At 47.1% G+C, this 16,435-nt stretch overlaps 1 protein-coding gene and 1 long non-coding RNA gene across 2 annotated transcripts; both read right to left on the bottom strand.

Annotated features, from left to right (window-relative positions):
- Positions 1-481: 481 nt before the first annotated feature.
- Positions 482-2,931, bottom strand: LOC146760902 (uncharacterized). The gene has a single exon (XM_085545962.1). It carries the CDS (start codon positions 2,318-2,320, stop codon positions 482-484), a length of 1,839 nt encoding a protein of 612 aa, XP_085402088.1. The 5' UTR covers positions 2,321-2,931.
- A 5,833-nt stretch (positions 2,932-8,764) lies between these two features.
- LOC146760901 (uncharacterized) lies at positions 8,765-9,753 on the bottom strand. The gene is made up of 3 exons (XR_014945047.1): positions 9,653-9,753; positions 9,307-9,377; positions 8,765-8,893 (listed from the first exon to the last, which is right to left on the bottom strand). It is a non-coding gene; the product is annotated as an uncharacterized LOC146760901 (long non-coding RNA).
- Positions 9,754-16,435: the final 6,682 nt, after the last annotated feature.

Genomic DNA, 16,435 nt, shown 5'->3' with positions numbered 1-16,435 from the left:
GAAGATTGAAGCGGCCAGTCAGACGGCCACTCCCCTGGGGTGATAATTGATGTATCCGCTCCTGTATCCAAAAGTCCTGTCAGAGTAATACTCTGATCACGGTAGCGCAGAGTGCACGATTTTTTCGGGCGCGTTGATAAATCAAGAGTAAGCAAAGTTAATTTCCCAGTTGAGCCAAATCCTCCCTGTTTTCTTGGCTCTTGTTTAAGGGGAGTCAGTCCTTTTGCTAACTGCGGCAGCGGCACTAATTGAGCTAGACGCTGCCCTTTAAGTATTTTTACAGGCGGGTAAGGGGTGTGTACCATGATCATAATTTCCCCTTGGTAGTCCGCATCTATTACTCCAGGTAAAACAAACAGTCCCATCATGCTGACAGACGATCTACCCAATAACAGTCCTCCTACTGCTTGACCATTAATCATGACAGGGCCAAATAGTCCAGTAGGAATCCGATAGGGCTGATTAGTCAAAATAGTAACATTTACTGAGGCTGCCAAGTCCAAGCCGAGGCTCCCGCTGGTGGCAGGTTGAGGTTGTTGCTGTTGGGGGTTGCCGATACTGCAGCTGCTACTTGTGTCCGAGCGCGGCTGCTGCTCGCGCTGCTTTTCGAGTTTCCCGACCTCTTATTGCAGGCAGCAGCGTTGTGAGTGTTGGATTGACATTTGCTGCACCAAATCCCAGTGGCTTGGCAATCGCGACGAACATGTCCAGTTTTTCCACAACGGAAACATCTCATACGGAGGCTGTTCTGCGAGCGTGGGCTTGCAACGACTGCAGCTTGGAGGGGTGCAAGGGCTGCTAGAACCTGAGTATGTGAGGATTTTGACTGCTCCTGAAATGCTTTTGCCTGCTCCTGCAACCCCTCACTAATTTTCTGCAAAGCACTCACTAAGAATGCCTGGGTTCCAGTTGGAACCGAAGCAGCCTTTTCTAACAACTCAGGGATCGACCAATCTCCGGGCAATGTATTGACCAGGGATCGGGTTGAGGAATTACCATTTTGGAGCACACATTGTTTAATCAATGCCCCTTGCATATATTCCGGAACACTAGCCTTCTTAATGGCATCCACAACTTTATCTATGAAATTACCTAGCGGCTCCTCACGCCCCTGTCTTATTCCCATGTAAATGGGCGTTCCTCCCGGAGCTTTTATACTATCCATAGCTTTCCTGGCTAGATTCATAGTTTCTTGCAAAATTTCAGGGTCAGAAATCGCCTGAGCCTCTATTCGACTCCATGCCCCAAGACCCAACAATTGCTCCATTGTTACACCTGCTAAGGGGTCTCCTGGTCCTCTCTGAACTGCTGCAGACGCCACAGCTAACTGATGCCAATGAGCATTAAACAATATTAACTGGCGAGGAGTATAGATCAATTTTGTTATACTTCTAATATCTGCTGGGAGAAGGATATGTGCACTAAAAAGATAATCTAGCATTTGCCTGGCCGGTTCACTAGTCACTCCATATGTCCCTACAGTAGCTCGCAACTGTGATAACATCTTCCAGTCTAGAGATTGAATCTCAGCCTGAACTCCTCCCTGCGGCAAGGGAGCATAAACAACAGGAAATGCAAGATTCTCAGTCGCTGTCTGTACTAATTCATTATCACCATCCTCTATTCCGCGCCTTGCCAGCATAGACCACAACTCGCGCCTTTCCTTTGCAACAGTTCCCACAAAACCAGACCCAGCTCCAGAGATCGGACCCGACCCGCGCAGAACTGATGGCTCCGGAGCTACCGAAAGCTCAGAGCAGCCAGACGGCTGCAGCTGCGGCACAGACGGTGCCGAGACAGGGAGCGGCGCCGAGTCGGCTCCGGATGGCGGAGCTTCGGGCAGCGAAGGGGGGGGGCTAGAGGAGACCTCTGCGGGCTCCGTTGCTAGGTCAGCCTGCACTTCGCGAGGGGGTGCAGAGGGCACTGAGGCTGCAGACGGCAAAGTAACGGAAGAAAAAACAGGGGGGTTTGGAACGCTAGTGCCCCATGGCAGCCCATAATCTTGATTCTGTTTTTGCGCCGCTTGAGCTTCCTGAGCTGCCCTTTTTTCCGCCTGACTCATCAACAACTCATTATGCACTGCTTTCCACAACTTACTTATCTTTTTTGCCGACTTATCATCATTTAAAACTAACTCCCACAACTTGTCCCCATACCGCCGCCACTCCTCTAATGTATGCACTAAGTGGGGGTTTGCAAAAAAGCCATATGAGACCGCGTGGCTCAATAAAGCAGGGAGATCCTTTTCTAAGTCTATACCCTTAAACTGTCTCCGCCTAAGAAAAGCGGAAAATAAATCATATGCTGCTTGCCTGTCCATATTTACTCACGTCGGTACCGTTGCAGCCCTCCAGGCTTCGGCAGCACGTATCGGTCGAGCCCACCTGTGTGGTCACTCGAGACGCGGAGCTCCAAGTTCAGCTCTTTCGTCGTCCGTCTAGCTGCGGGACCCGAACCCAACGCAGTTCTTCGCTCGTGGCAGCCCTTTTTTCCTTATCACGTCGGGGTCACCATTTGTTGGAAGTAACCGCGGGAGAGAAGTCTCATGCTATCATGGTCAACAAGCCTCGTTTATTAGGTGTTACAGCATCTCATTTATACAATCAGTAATAAGTTCATGCATATTGCAAAAGTAATGCTCAGGATTGGTGAATTAGACATTACTTCATCTGACCTTTGTGGTTAGTCTTATAGATACTTTTTCTTTGCAGCTTTGTCTACACCTTGCTACACATCTTGCTTTTCCCTTAGGCCGTCCTTGCTTCTAGATACATATTTCATCTTTAGCTACATACCCTGTCTTTTCACATACTGATTTCTCCACAGCTGCTTAGCCCGTGACCGTCCCTAGGATAAACCGTCTTTGTCTTTAATCACATTCATTCTTTTACAATTTCACTAGTGGAATCTCTTCATGTCCTTTCTCATGAAGCCATTCTGCATAAACACTCTCCACGTACTCTGTTGTCCCTTTCCCCCCCCTGGCTGGGGGCAGGGCCCCTCTATTGTTTACCTCGTTGACTTGCAGCAACTGGAACTCTCCCCTTCTTGGAAGAGTTCACCTTGGTAGTTGTTTCACCTTGTAATTCTTTCACACGTGCCTGAAGTGCAGAAGTGGATGAATTACACCACTTCTTCATGTCCTCCCCATGACTACAGAGGAAAAGCAACAAGGCAAGACGTGTAGTCTCATTGTTGATTTGAGGTGACTTATCATCGTCATTTGCTTGAATACGAGGACGTCTCTTTTTAATGGTTGAGATTTTCGATGATACAGGTCGAGAGGAACTCATGTTGTTTAGCTTCCTCAATAGGCGATTGTGGAAATCCTGGTTTCCATCATCTTGTACCACCGTGGATTCATCTACATCAGGCACATTAGCCAATTTGTCAATAATATCATTTTGTGTTCCCTCCACTTTGTTTAACCTTTCCACAATTTTGACAATGGCTGAAGTATACAGATTAACTTCTGTGGCGCTTATAAATAATTCAAGTTCCTGAAGTCTGCCAATTAGTTCATTCACAAAGGGTTTCCTGTCCCCTTTGCCATATACTAATGCAAGTGCACTGGCATGCTTTTCTGGAGCTGCTTTTGTAAAGTCACGCCACATTTGTTGTGGAACGCGGACTGCTTCAGGATCATGTAATTGGTCTGGATCATTACGATTGAACTCGCGGCTGTATAGCATTTCCACCAGAGCATTTTCTCTCAAAAATTGGATACCTTTCTCAATATCAGTCCATTTCTTTCTCTCAGGCTCCAAGTCCCGTTTAAAGGGGAATCTATCTCTTACCGCTATCAACATCCGCTTCCAGAGGGTGTAGGACCGATTTTGGCATGTGCCAATACCTCTGTCCACACGTGAGTCCCTGGAAATGCTACCCAGTTGGCGAGCTTCACTGCCATCGAGCCACGCACTGTTGGCGCCATTGTCCCAGCAGCGAAGTAACCAAGTGACCATATGTTCTTTTGGCTGACGTGTGAAATCCTTTCTTAGATCTCGAATTTCACTCAGTTTAAAAGATCGATCAATAATGGTCGTAATACTTTGCTCACCTTTTGCTCTATCAAGAGTCCCAGGTGTTGATGGTGGCAACTGTGTTGATGAGGCTGCCCCATCTATACGTTTGGACTTGAGAAATTCTCGTAAAGAAAAAGTAGCTTTTGGCTCCTCTTCTGACTCTGACCCTGACCCTGATGCTTGTGTTATTTCCTCCAGGTAACCCTCCTTCTTTTTCCTCTCTCCTAACTTTCTCTGCTCCTCTAACTTCTTCTGCTCCTCTATCATCTTCTGCTCCTCTATCATCTTCTTATACCCCTCTAACATCCTCTGCTCCTCCAACTTCTTCTGGTCTTCTGACTTCCCCTGCTCTCCCGAGTCCCCTGAGTCTCCTGAGTCCTGCTCTCCTAACTCCCTCCGCTCTTCTAACTCCTTCTGCATTTTCTCTAACTGAGTTGAAACTTGTTTTGTCTTTCGCCCTCTTACAGGGGCAACCAACATTGTATCTGGTGTCCCCGATGGTTGGTCCAATTGGACTACATGTGCCCCCGGTGGCTGGTCAAATTGAACTACATGTGCCCCCAGTGGCTGGCCAATTTGGACTACATGTGCCCCTGGTAGTTGGTTAAATACATTCAACTCACCCTGGAGGGCACATAGCTGGTCTCGGAGAGCGTTCCGCTCAAACTGGACAGCACCAAGCTCAGTCTGGAGACTGTTGTAGTTGGACTGGAGAGTGTTGTATCCGAACCGGAGGACGTTATGCTCGGCCTGGAGGGCAGTGTGCTCAGTCTGGAGAGTGTTGAGCTCGGTCCGGAGGGCATTGTGCTCAGTCTGAAGAGCGTTATGCTCGGACTGGAGGGCATTATGCTCGGACTGAAGAGTGTTGTGCTCAGTCCGGAGGGCATTGTGCTCAGTCTGAAGAGCGTTATGCTCGGACCGGAGGGCATTATGCACAGACTGAAGAGTGTTGTGCTCGGACTGGAGGGTGTCGCAGTTGGATTGGCGAGTGTCATGCTCGGACCGGAGGGCATTATGCACAGACTGAAGAGTGTTGTGCTCGGACTGGAGGGTGTCGCAGTGGATTGGCGAGTGTCATGCTCGGACCGGAGGGTGCTATGCTCGGACTGGAGAGTGTCATGCTCGGACCGGAGGGTGCTGTGCTCGGACTGGAGAGTGTCATGCTCGGACCGGAGGGTGCTGTGCTCGGACTGGAGAGTGTCGTGCTCGGACTGGAGAGTGTCATGCTCGGACCGGAGGGCGCTGTGCTCGGACTGGAGAGTGTTGAGTTGGGATTGCAGGGAGCTTTTCTCATCCCAAAGTTTTTCTGCGTCAGCTCTAAGATTCTCTTTCTCGTACCAGATTGAGTCTCGTTGGTACAGGAGATCTTTTCTCTCAGCCTCAAAAGCTTTTTCTCTCTCTACCTTCTCATCCCAAAGTTTTTCTGCGTCAGCTCTAAGACTCTCTTTCTCGTACCAGATTGAGTCTCGTTGGTACAGGAGATCTTTTCTCTCGGCTTCAAAAGCTTTTTCTCTCTCTACCTTCTCAGTCCAAAGTTTTTCTGCCTCAGCTCTAAGACTCTCCTTATCGGCCCTGAGACTCTCTCTCTCAGCTTCAAAAACTTCCCTCTCAGGAATGGTATTGACTAAGGCCCGATAAGCATTAGCTAGGCCCAAAATCATTTGTGTCTCCTGAGATCTGCCTGAGCCACAACATTCCTGCCTCAAATATGCAATCAAACTCTCAGGATTCTTCAAGTGTTCAGGAGTGAAGCTCCATAACACTGAAGATGTCTGTCCTTTGAGAATCTCTTCAAAGCCTCTCCACACTCCCCGCCACTCAGTATTCTCTGGTTCTAGGGAAGACTTCCTCCGGATGTTAGATCAGGGAGATTAAGAGTGTGGCCCACTGATCATTCAAAAACTGCATAAAGGATTCATAGAAAGAAAGAGGAGCACGCTTAAAAATCACCATTTCTGTATAATTAGTTGCATTAGTTGCTCCCTCTGGAGCTGTATACAGATACGAAGTGAGCATTGCTAACCATGCTTTCAATCCATTATACAATTGTATAGCTCCATAAGAAAAAGTGGCCAGCTTAAACATGACCCAATATGTTCGGAGCGTCTCAAAAAAGGAACCAATGGCACACAGTCCCTGGTAAAACAAATTTAGTAGAGAAAACATTTTTTTTTCCTCCAATAGAGAGAAAAAAGCAAAAGAAAACAAAGCTCAGCAGTGTTTATAAAATATACCGGAGTATTGGCAGTCCGCCTGGACTTTCAAGGTCAAGCTCGCAGGTGCAGAATCGCAAACCTAAGATAGCTCCTTAACAGGGAAAAAAACTCGTAGCTCTGTTAAAAGCTAAAAGAGCAACAGAAGAAAACACAGAAAAACAGCAACTCAATATGCCCGCATTCTCCACCAAAATCTGTCACGGTTTGAACTAAAAATCCACCTGCGTCCGTGACAGGGGCTGTGGGCCCCGGAGGGGCCCTAGGCCGAAAGGAAAAAAAATTAATTAGGAAAAGAAAACAGCGGCAACGATCTAAGGAGGCACACTTATTTACTAAATACTATATCGAAATACAAGATAACACAATATAATACAATATAATTGAAAATTGAGCTAACGAATCAAGCAAAATAGGAGAGAGAATGAGTCCCGTAACCGAGAGGCCTACTGTGAAATCTAGGCGAACGGCTGAAGGCTCCCACACACTGCCCTGAACGCCAGAACTCGAAAGACGTCAGTCTGTTCTGCGACAGAGTTAATATAGAGTCCAGGTCCCGTGACCTATCGTGTTGTTCCCTGGGAGATGTAGTCTTCTTCTGTAAGTTGCAGATTCAGTAAAATTATTCATGCTTTATATGATGTTATGATGTGGAATACTGATAGCAAAAATTACAAAATTATTAAACCATGACACATGCCTGCCTCCATTCACCTACAGAGGCCACCATCCAGCTTCTGCTCTTCTTTCCTTGTATAGATTTCTATATTTTTCCACTGGTCTGCTAGAAAAGCATTACCTTCAGATGGGAAAGGGTTACACTGTATTCTGTAATCAGTTTTATTTTTCTAAGCCACTCTCTGACATGACACCAATTTACTGCTCTGCAGAAAACACAGCACTGAGAACTTACTATATGGAAAGAACTCAGCCAGATCAGAATGTTCCTATTCCAGTTCCTTTTAGATCCGCTACAAATTTGTGCTGTTCTTCAGAGTTTGTGCAGGAGAAAGCCTAGATAAGTCTCTCTGCCTCTGGAGTTTAGGGTATAACTGCTTCAAACTGCTATATTGCTGCCCCTGAAACACTGCTGGATATTCTCCATGGCAGGAGAGCTGAGCTGCTCTCTGCAGAACAAAAGAAACAGGACCACACACTGACACTTGGCTTCCTGCAATGCTGCACCCTGCCAGCTCAGCAATTCCCAGCTCCCCCTGTTCCGTGCTGAGACATGGAGATGGCAACAAGACAGAAACGCACACATCAGCACAGCTGTTCTTCCTACAAACATTCATACCTTTCAGGTAGGTGGGAGAGGTGAGTTGGACTGAACAAAGACCTAATCCACCCTGTTTCTCCTTCACCATGGGTGTGCCTAAGAGCTTGTACAGAGACATCTGACAGCAGAGGCACACAGCCCAGCAGAAGTCTCAAACATGGATGTTCTGCAGTTACAGAGCCCATTTTCCTTCAGCATCCTCCCTTCCTTCTAACACAATGTTACGTTACCAACAGCTGTGAACAAAACTCCCGTTCCCCCAAGCAGCCCTGTGTGCACACCAGTAAGGCACCAGCACAGAACCAGAGGCTGACCCCCAAACCTTCCCCTCACAGCACGATGCTCGGGCAGGAGGCCAAGCACTGGCTGGGGAAGGAACATCACGTCTGCAAGGAATCGGGGAGCAGTTTGTGTCTCTCTTGCTCTCTCCTCTGCTGTTTTACAATACACAACCAAAACCTTGATGATCTGAATTCCTTCCCAGGCACTCCAACCCAGCAAAAGGAAGCCACAGCTTCCAGAGAGCTTATATTGTTTATTTCAAGACCTGACACTTCCTTCCACTTTCTTTATCCCAAACCTAATGGACACACTAGTATTTAAATGTTACGGATCTAAACAGAAGGTACTAAAATAACCTTATGTTTAGAAAATAGGAAGAATATTTCTTCTTTTCTTCATTTGAAATTATCTTTTTATATGTGGTTTTAATAGAGTGGTTTTATATACTGCACTTCATTTCCTGCTACTGCCATTCCTTTAAACAGAGGCTGGCTCTGATCACTTTGGTGCTATGAAAACAGAGGGGAAAAAAACAAAGCACTTTCATGGGCATAAGTAGATCTATTGAGTGACTGACTCAGATAAATCTTCCCTTAAGAAACTGGGGAAGAAGTTACATAAAGGCTAATGCGTTTAACTACTCCAGTTTCGCTGTCTATCACACATGCACACAGACACACACAAATGAACACTCTCTTCCATCCCCATCCATTTTATGGATCAGTCTTTTACATGATACCTGAGAACACAAACGTTGCTTTCCAGAAGACGTCCATCTGCAGCAGCACAATGAAGTCTAAGCTTTGTAACAGAACACAAAAAACTCCTCTCTGTCAAACCTTAGAGAACTTATCCACAACTCACCCTCAACCCATTACAAAAAGCTTCAGGTACAATCCATGCCCACAGGGAAAGATCCTTTGGTTTCTTTCTCTTGCAAATATGCACTCATTTGATAAGTTCCTGGATGGCAAACATTATATGGAGAGGTTATGGCCCTACCTTCTCCCAGGTACACTGCCCTCAGTTTGATTATTTCCCACAACCTGCTGCATCTTGGATCGTTCGATGTGTTCCACATAGGTCTGGATCATCTGAGAAGAGGAAAAAATACGTGAGGCAAACAGAATAAAACAAAAGACTCCATTGGACTCCATGATCATTATCGGTCCCTTCCAACTTGGGATATTCTGTGATTTCTGTTTTTTGAATATTGTTTTCCAGCATTTACTTCCAATTCCTTAAAATTTCTTTTAAAAAGTGCTATCTGATGTTCAGACAGAACCTCCCGTGTTCCGGTTTGCACCCTCTGATTCTTGTTCTGGCACTGGGCACCACTGAAAAGAGCATGGCTTCATCCTCCTTGCACCCTCCCTTCAGATAATGTTGATGCTCTCAAGTTTCTGAAGCTCTAGTCACTGTCAGGATGAAAAACCCAATTCTCTGATGTGGTTTTATGGGTAAGCTAAGAGTTTGTTTATTTGGAAGGAATCAGGCAACAGCTTACCTCTGTGTGACGCTGATGTAAAGCATTATACTCTTTCTTCATTTCTGATTCACGCTCCTCCAGCCGTGAAACTGCCAAGAAAAGATTCCATCCATCAGCTAACATACAGATCTAGACATGCTCCATGCAAGAGAAGCAATGAAACCTGCACTACACTAGTGTGGATATGTCGCACCCTGTAGATTGCTCTGATTTTTATACCAAAGAAAGGGACAGCCACAGATTTCAGGCTTTCCACAAACTACATTAAAACAAACAAGAAAAAACAGCACATGAAGAATATCTGCAAGTATATGCTCATGGAAAGCAAACTACATAATCGTATCTGGTGCACAGCTTTGCTTACTCTGATCTGCATAGTTTTTGGTCTTCAGCTCCAACTGTCGAGTCTGAAATTCAAGGTGTTCCACTTGGATTTGTAGCTCTTTCTTCTGCTGTTCCAGTGCATCTTCAGACTCTATGAACTTCTGTACAGGGAAAAACCAGAGAAGGAAGCAAGGATGAGGAACAGACCTAAACGTATTTGACTTTTCCTCTTCTCTCCTCCTATACTATGTGTGCGTATATATACATATATATATGTACACACACAAAAAAAGCAAGAGATAAGAATTTCTATGTGCTTTAAGTTAAAACAGCATTTACTCAAGCTAGAAATACTTATCTTCTAAAATAAAGTAAAAGATGTACTTTGTGTATCATTAAGATATAATCTGCTGGCCAATGCAAGTTATGTAAACCAACACGGTTCCATCATCTTCAACAACACCTTTATCATGCTAGGCTGAATTTGGATTCCTGTTAGTTTTATGTCAGAAAAGCCAAATTCTGTGTCTACGGTCACGCATTTAGAAGTGCCTACGTCAGAAATCTCCTTCAGACATCAGAAAGTTCCCACTATTAATGATGTTGCATCTAAATTTTGCAGGAAACATACATGCCTTGTGGAAAACCAACCCACAACTGTCACACCTCACAGTCTCCTTTGCAATCCACTTCCCAGATCTCAGACCAGAGGTTTTTTCAGGCACACATCAGAGAAGGGGTAGAGAGTTACATGGTAAAAACCAGAGCAACTTTGACAGGTGATTCTATAAGGATGGCACATTCAGCTCCAGAGCTGCTAAGAAAAACTTGAGTCTTACTTTTTCAGTTCTGTAAGTTGAGTTATGCCTCAATTGGTGCAGAATGGAAGCAGTGAGTGATGAGACCTCACAGCAAGAAAATCCCGGCCAGTCTTCTCCGGGCATCAGTAAAAAAGAAAAAGTTCTAACCAAGACAGCCACACTGAGCAACAGGCCTAAAGAAGCCATTTCACTTGGTTTGGACTGGTTGAAGCTATGCTAAGAAAAGCAGTATTTCCCTCTGCCCCCTCTCAGGGTTTGCTGGAAGCACTCCATGCTAATGCTCTGTTGACAAACTTCCAATTACAGCCCAGCGCTAAATCCCTCTCCCTTCTCACTTGCTTGGCTTTCACTCTTGTGCAGCTCTCCTGGCACAAGGTGCCCATCTCTTCCCAGCTCCCCACCCAGGCGTGTGCCACCCAGCCAGGCAGGAATTGTGCTTGGAGTAGCAATAAACTTTAACTGACTCTAAGGAAAACATTCACAGAACTCTCAACAGTAAAACAGGAAGCAAAAGAAAGCAGGAGACCAATTTTATTCCCACTATGTAGGTCAACTTTAATAGGATTCCTGGATTTGCTACCGTTGCTTTGGTTTAGTTTAGTGAAACCGATTGGAAGATTAAACATTCCACACTAAGGCTCTTCTTAGTCCTGTCTGTCTTGCAGCCTCAAAGTACTCAAACAAACTGCAAACTAGCAATGAGCCGACCACGTGGAGAAGAAACAGAGACAGCAGCATTAAAAATTAATGCCACTCTAAGTGTTCTCAGGGAAGAAGAGCATCTCAGGTGAGTGCACTGCAGCAATATCCTGCTCCATCTCCTACAGAGATCGAACACCAGCTCTGGGCACAGGGACCCTACGGCTCCTCACTCTGTCTGGCTCCAAAACGCTTCTTGGCTGTTCCTCCATCAGAATCTCCCAGCCAGTGTCTCCCCCTGCATCAGAAAGTCAAGACAAGCAAATAAAGTGGGTGCCGTGGGAGTGGCCACCCAGCAAGCATGGGGACATGGAGGCACTGTTCTCTAAGGAACTGAGAGAGACCTGAAATCCAGCTGCCCTGGTCCTTATGGGTGACTTCAACATTGCAGATGTTAACTGACAGCAACACACAGCTATCTATTTTCCACACATATGTTTACAAACTGCACCAGAACAGAAGGAAGGGATGCCATGGAGCCTGGACAGGCTCAAGAAGTGAGGCCTCAGGAACAGGTAATTCAAATGATGTTGAAGGGAAAATCTTCCTTTCTTTTCTACCCCACTACAATGAAATCAATGGGTGAACTGGAAGAACAAAGAGCCCACTCCCACTTGTCCTGGGAGAGCAAAGCCGAGCACAGCATTACTATTTTTTCCAATCCCTTCATACTTGCTTTCAAAGGATAATTTTCCAGCAGTTATAGGAGCCAGATATATTTTAAACAGTTAGTAATGATGGAACATGACGCTGCTGTACACATACAAATTAGTCTTGCTGGAGCCTCTCCCTGGATTTCAAGCAGGATCGCTGGTCTCTAACATCTCAGGATAAGGTTTCAACCAGCACCATGGTTCACACGCTCATCGTTAAATGGAAAACAACGAGCACAAAATCATCTTAAGTGAAAGAACGAGTATTCCTCTGCAAAGCAGCGGTACACTGGAGATGGCTGAGCTTCCTGCATTACTGGCTTTCAGAGGAAGAAAATGACTAATAATAGTAGCATGCGGTCAGAAACCATCATATCATATTAACAATAAATCAGGCAGAGTGAGCTAGATGTGCATATATGCAGAAATCTTATTATAAGGTCTTAATCTGGGCTGGCTGGCAGCACGTATTACATGCTGACGGGAACAGCAGCAGCTCAGCCGTCACCTTACCCTGCGGCTGGGCAGAGAGCAGCGCTGGGATGCACTGCCCGGGAGAACAGGGAGGATGCACAGCTGGATGCACAGCTGGATACACAGCTGGACGCACAGCTGGATGCACAGCTGGATACACAGCTGGATGCACAGCTGGACACACAGCTGGACGCACAGCTGGACGCACAGCTGCCTGTGAGGAGGGGGCTGTCTGCAGGGCAGGAAGGACTCACACCGCATTCCACTCCCCACCTGCAGGAAGGCTGTCAGCCAGGGAGCCAATGCAGGCTGTGCAGCCTCCAACTCACAATTTGGGGCAGTAATTAACTGGCAATTAGGAGGCCAAGACAAAGAAATAGGGCAGAACCCACTGGTGGCAGGACGCAGTACTGCCTGGTGGGCAGATGCTTTGAGCTACACCCCACGCTCAAATCTTTGCTATCCTCCCCAAAGAGAAACACTCCTCTGAAGGAACACCTCCACCTGCACAGGAGCACACAGCCTCAGTGAAATAACATCCCCTTGACAACTGCAGCCCTTAAGGGCTTTTGCTTCTTTTGCTAATTTCAAGGATTCACAAGCACATCTTTTATGTGTTAGCTACTTTATAGTTGTAGATTGGACTTCAAATGCTTCTGTGAGATCAAATGCTGTTATTTTGGCATATATCAATAAAACCATCTCCTGGATTCCTATTCCAAGGGATCTGAGCCTTTTTTTGAAGAATGAGATGCTCTGCCCTTTAAATGCTCTCCATGAAGCAGGCCTGGTGCTATGGCAGAGCCAGGGCAGGCAGATGGGCTCTTCCCAGCCCTGACACAGCTCTGCCCCCGCACACCATGGATCACTGTAGAGGAGCACAAAGGGAGCACGGGCAGCTAACAGAGCTCTTCAAGGCAGCCTTGTGGTAAGTGGGGCTGACAGGGCAGGAGGTGCTACTCAAGTGCAGCAGATGAGACCGGATTGGGAGATGCCACTCATGAAGAGAATCAAAACATCACACAGGAGGAACGATGCGATGCTGATGGTCAGAGAGGAGCTGGGACTGGGCAAGGGCATGCAAACATCGTGACTGCAATGAGAAGACTTGAGAGAAGGGAGCTGAGCACAAAGCAAAGATGAGCCCCAGGTCAGCTGCAACACAGTGTGAGGAGACAGACAGACGTGCTGCCATCTCCAGCCAACAGGATGTCACACAGGTGAACACGCAGGGTGATCACACCAGATAAATCCTACCATTGTCATTTTGAACAGTGCAACACTCCAATTCATGCTAAAGCCTTCCAGGAAAGCCACCTGCTATTGCAGCCCCACACGCCCAGGGATCAAACCAGGCACAGCCAAGTGTCACCCAAACCAGCTGCACACAGATCCCTCCATGGGGCACTCCAACCTGACCCTCCTCCAGCAGGCAGCGAGCAGAGCTCGGCTCATGCCACCAACACAATGGAGACCAAAGGCAGGACTGGTTTCTATTAATACTTCAAAGGCACAGATATCTCATGGAGGCAGAAGTTACTTGGAGTAAAAGTCAATGCTGGCACAAGAACAAACCAGTAAAAACAGGCTGCAAGTTAAAAAAAAAAAGAAAGTGGAATTCAGGAGGAGGTCACTTTTAGAAGAGCAGACGCAAGAGGTTTAAGTAATGGCTTTAAGACAAAGCCTGATACATTTATGAAGCAGCTTCTGTAATGCAACTGCCTGCAGTGCTGAGGAATGGGCTGCTGAGTCAGCAGGTCCCTCCCAGTTCTGTGCTCCTACAAGTGGATGCCATCCTAACACCCGCTACAGAGCAGGAAGAAAATTCCTATGCAAGGTCCTATGCATAAGCTGCAGATGTCACTAAATAGTGGGAGCTGCTGGCTCCCTGGAGTGTAGGGAGGCCTTGCAGTGAGAGCTTGACGAGTTAGTGGGATGTGCATTAGGCTCCACATGAGGATTAACAAGGGAAGTGCTGTACTCTGCACTGGAACAGGGCAGCCCCAGCTCTGTGCAATGACAGGAGCGGCACAACAGAGGTGCTATAAAGGAAGGGAAGAAGATCGCTCACCTGGAGCAGAAGATCTTGGGTTCACATGGGAAAGCTGCACCAAGGGGGGATCTCCAGAAAGAGACCCTTGCCAGCAGCAGTCAGCCCTTAAATGGGCTCTAGGAGAGGTGCAGCCATTACCCTGCGCTCACACAATGCAAAGCAGGTGGAAGAACACGGCAATACTGAAAAGCTGACGCTGTTCCACAGCTTCAGTGGTTTGGAGGTCAAGGAAAAGAAATGTGACATTCTGAGCCCTGCAATCACAGACTGACTGCACTGCTTCATTTCAAGGGACTTCTGACTTCAGTGCTCTTGTCCGGGTGCTTCTGCTGCCCTATTTTAGAGCAAGTGGAAAATATTGAGTCACTCTGCAGTCAAAGTGTCCAGAAAAGCTTCGCTTTTGGCTGAGAGTATTTTGAAAGATACTGAATGCAACCATCCTGGGGAAATGAGTGGCAGAACATGGAGACAGAAACCTCTGCTTTAGAGGAAGGGAAATGAAGGCTGTGCAAGCTGCCCCAATGGAGCAGGACATGGCTGGGTGCACGCTTATGTAAAACAAGATCTGGTGGTTCTGCAGTAGCGGGAACAGGAGGATACGACACAACTTTTATGCCAGAGAATAACATCCACTGCTGGTTTCAGTTCACTTAACATCAATAAACTAACGATGTAATCAGACGCCCATGACATGATATTGCAATACAGGAACAAATTACTTTGTGATCACCGACTCCCAGCTCCCCAGCATTGCTGCAGCTGTTGAAATGATCATTGATACACGCAAAGAACTCAACAGCAAGGGATTGAACATCGCTCCTGGAGGTGGAACCCCCACTGAAGGTGGGGCTGGAAGCTGCAGACCCAGGACAGGCAAAGCACACAGCGCCGAGTGCTGCTCAGGGACGGAGATGGGCTTCCCCTGCTACAGAAGTGCAAGGCGTGCTCTGGTGGGGGGTGCATTTCTCTGCTTACAATGAGCTGATGAACAGCAGAATTCTCTGTAGCATAAGAGATTTTCACTTCCATAACACGTAATCCACTGCACAGGAAGAGGCACACAGGAAACTGCTGCAGGTAATGGTGTGCTTTGGTCACACACAAAGGGAATGACAGCTGTATCTCACACACGTGAGATGATAGCAGAGGCTACACAGGGGGCAAAACCCATTTGTTCTCATAGAAGCACATTATCTATTCCTTTCTGCTAACAAGGCCCTATGCAGATACTTTTTTGCCCATTCAGCTCAGATGCGCCTGAGGATGACAGAGTGCTTTTACATCTGCCAACAGCACCGTGCTGTGGGTCCGAGCGTCCCTGCAGGACGTAAATGTTGTCACCACATCTGCTTCCAGGAGCAGGCACAGCAGGAAGCAGCACCCCCTGTACCTGGTAAACTGAGAGCAGAAAGATACGAGTCCAAAGATGCAGGATCCATCCATGGGGCTGTTCCACCCCACGCCCCGAGCCCCACTCCTCCCCAGCAGCAGCACATTTCCAAGTATTTAATTCTCAGAAGCTACAAAATACCGGCTTGTGGAATGAAGTCCCACACTTGGAATTGCTTTTCAATCCCTCCCTGCCTTCATATGAATTTGAAAAGATCAGCTGTAAGTTTTATTAACACATACTTAAACCTTAAGGCTACAACCCAAATTGACCAGCATTAGTACAGGGCGATAAATGTCCTGGGCTCACGTCCTCGCCATCCAGCACCCAGAGCACCTACATTGAAATACTGCACGGCGCTTTACTCTGGAGTCATGAAGGAATTTCATTTACCACATCTAAGCAAATCAAAACCCGACTCTGAGCAAGACTCCTGGGACGGAAAAAACCCTCTACTCTCCCAGTGTTAAAACACAGCCAATACAGACGCATACATTCCTTTCCCAGCAGCTTTGCAAAGACACGCTGATGACACGGCAGCATTACACTTCTAGCGGTACCAATGTGTCTGGCACGTCGCAGACCGGCCCTGCTGGAGGCCGAAGCCGCCCGGCTGTGCCTATGGCCAGAAAGATGCCGGTGGTGTCGGCGGACTCGAGCGCTCAGTGCGGAGCAGCGCGCTCAGCTCGGCTCCTTTGTCCCCGCCTGAGGCGCTGTGCCCCGATGCCGCCCG

This window comes from Coturnix japonica, chromosome 4 (genome assembly GCF_054131305.1).
Source record: "Coturnix japonica strain WE chromosome 4, WE-NBRP24, whole genome shotgun sequence".
In the NCBI taxonomy this organism is placed as follows: Eukaryota; Metazoa; Chordata; class Aves; order Galliformes; family Phasianidae; genus Coturnix; species Coturnix japonica.
This window is presented reverse-complemented; position numbering and strand designations above follow the sequence as displayed.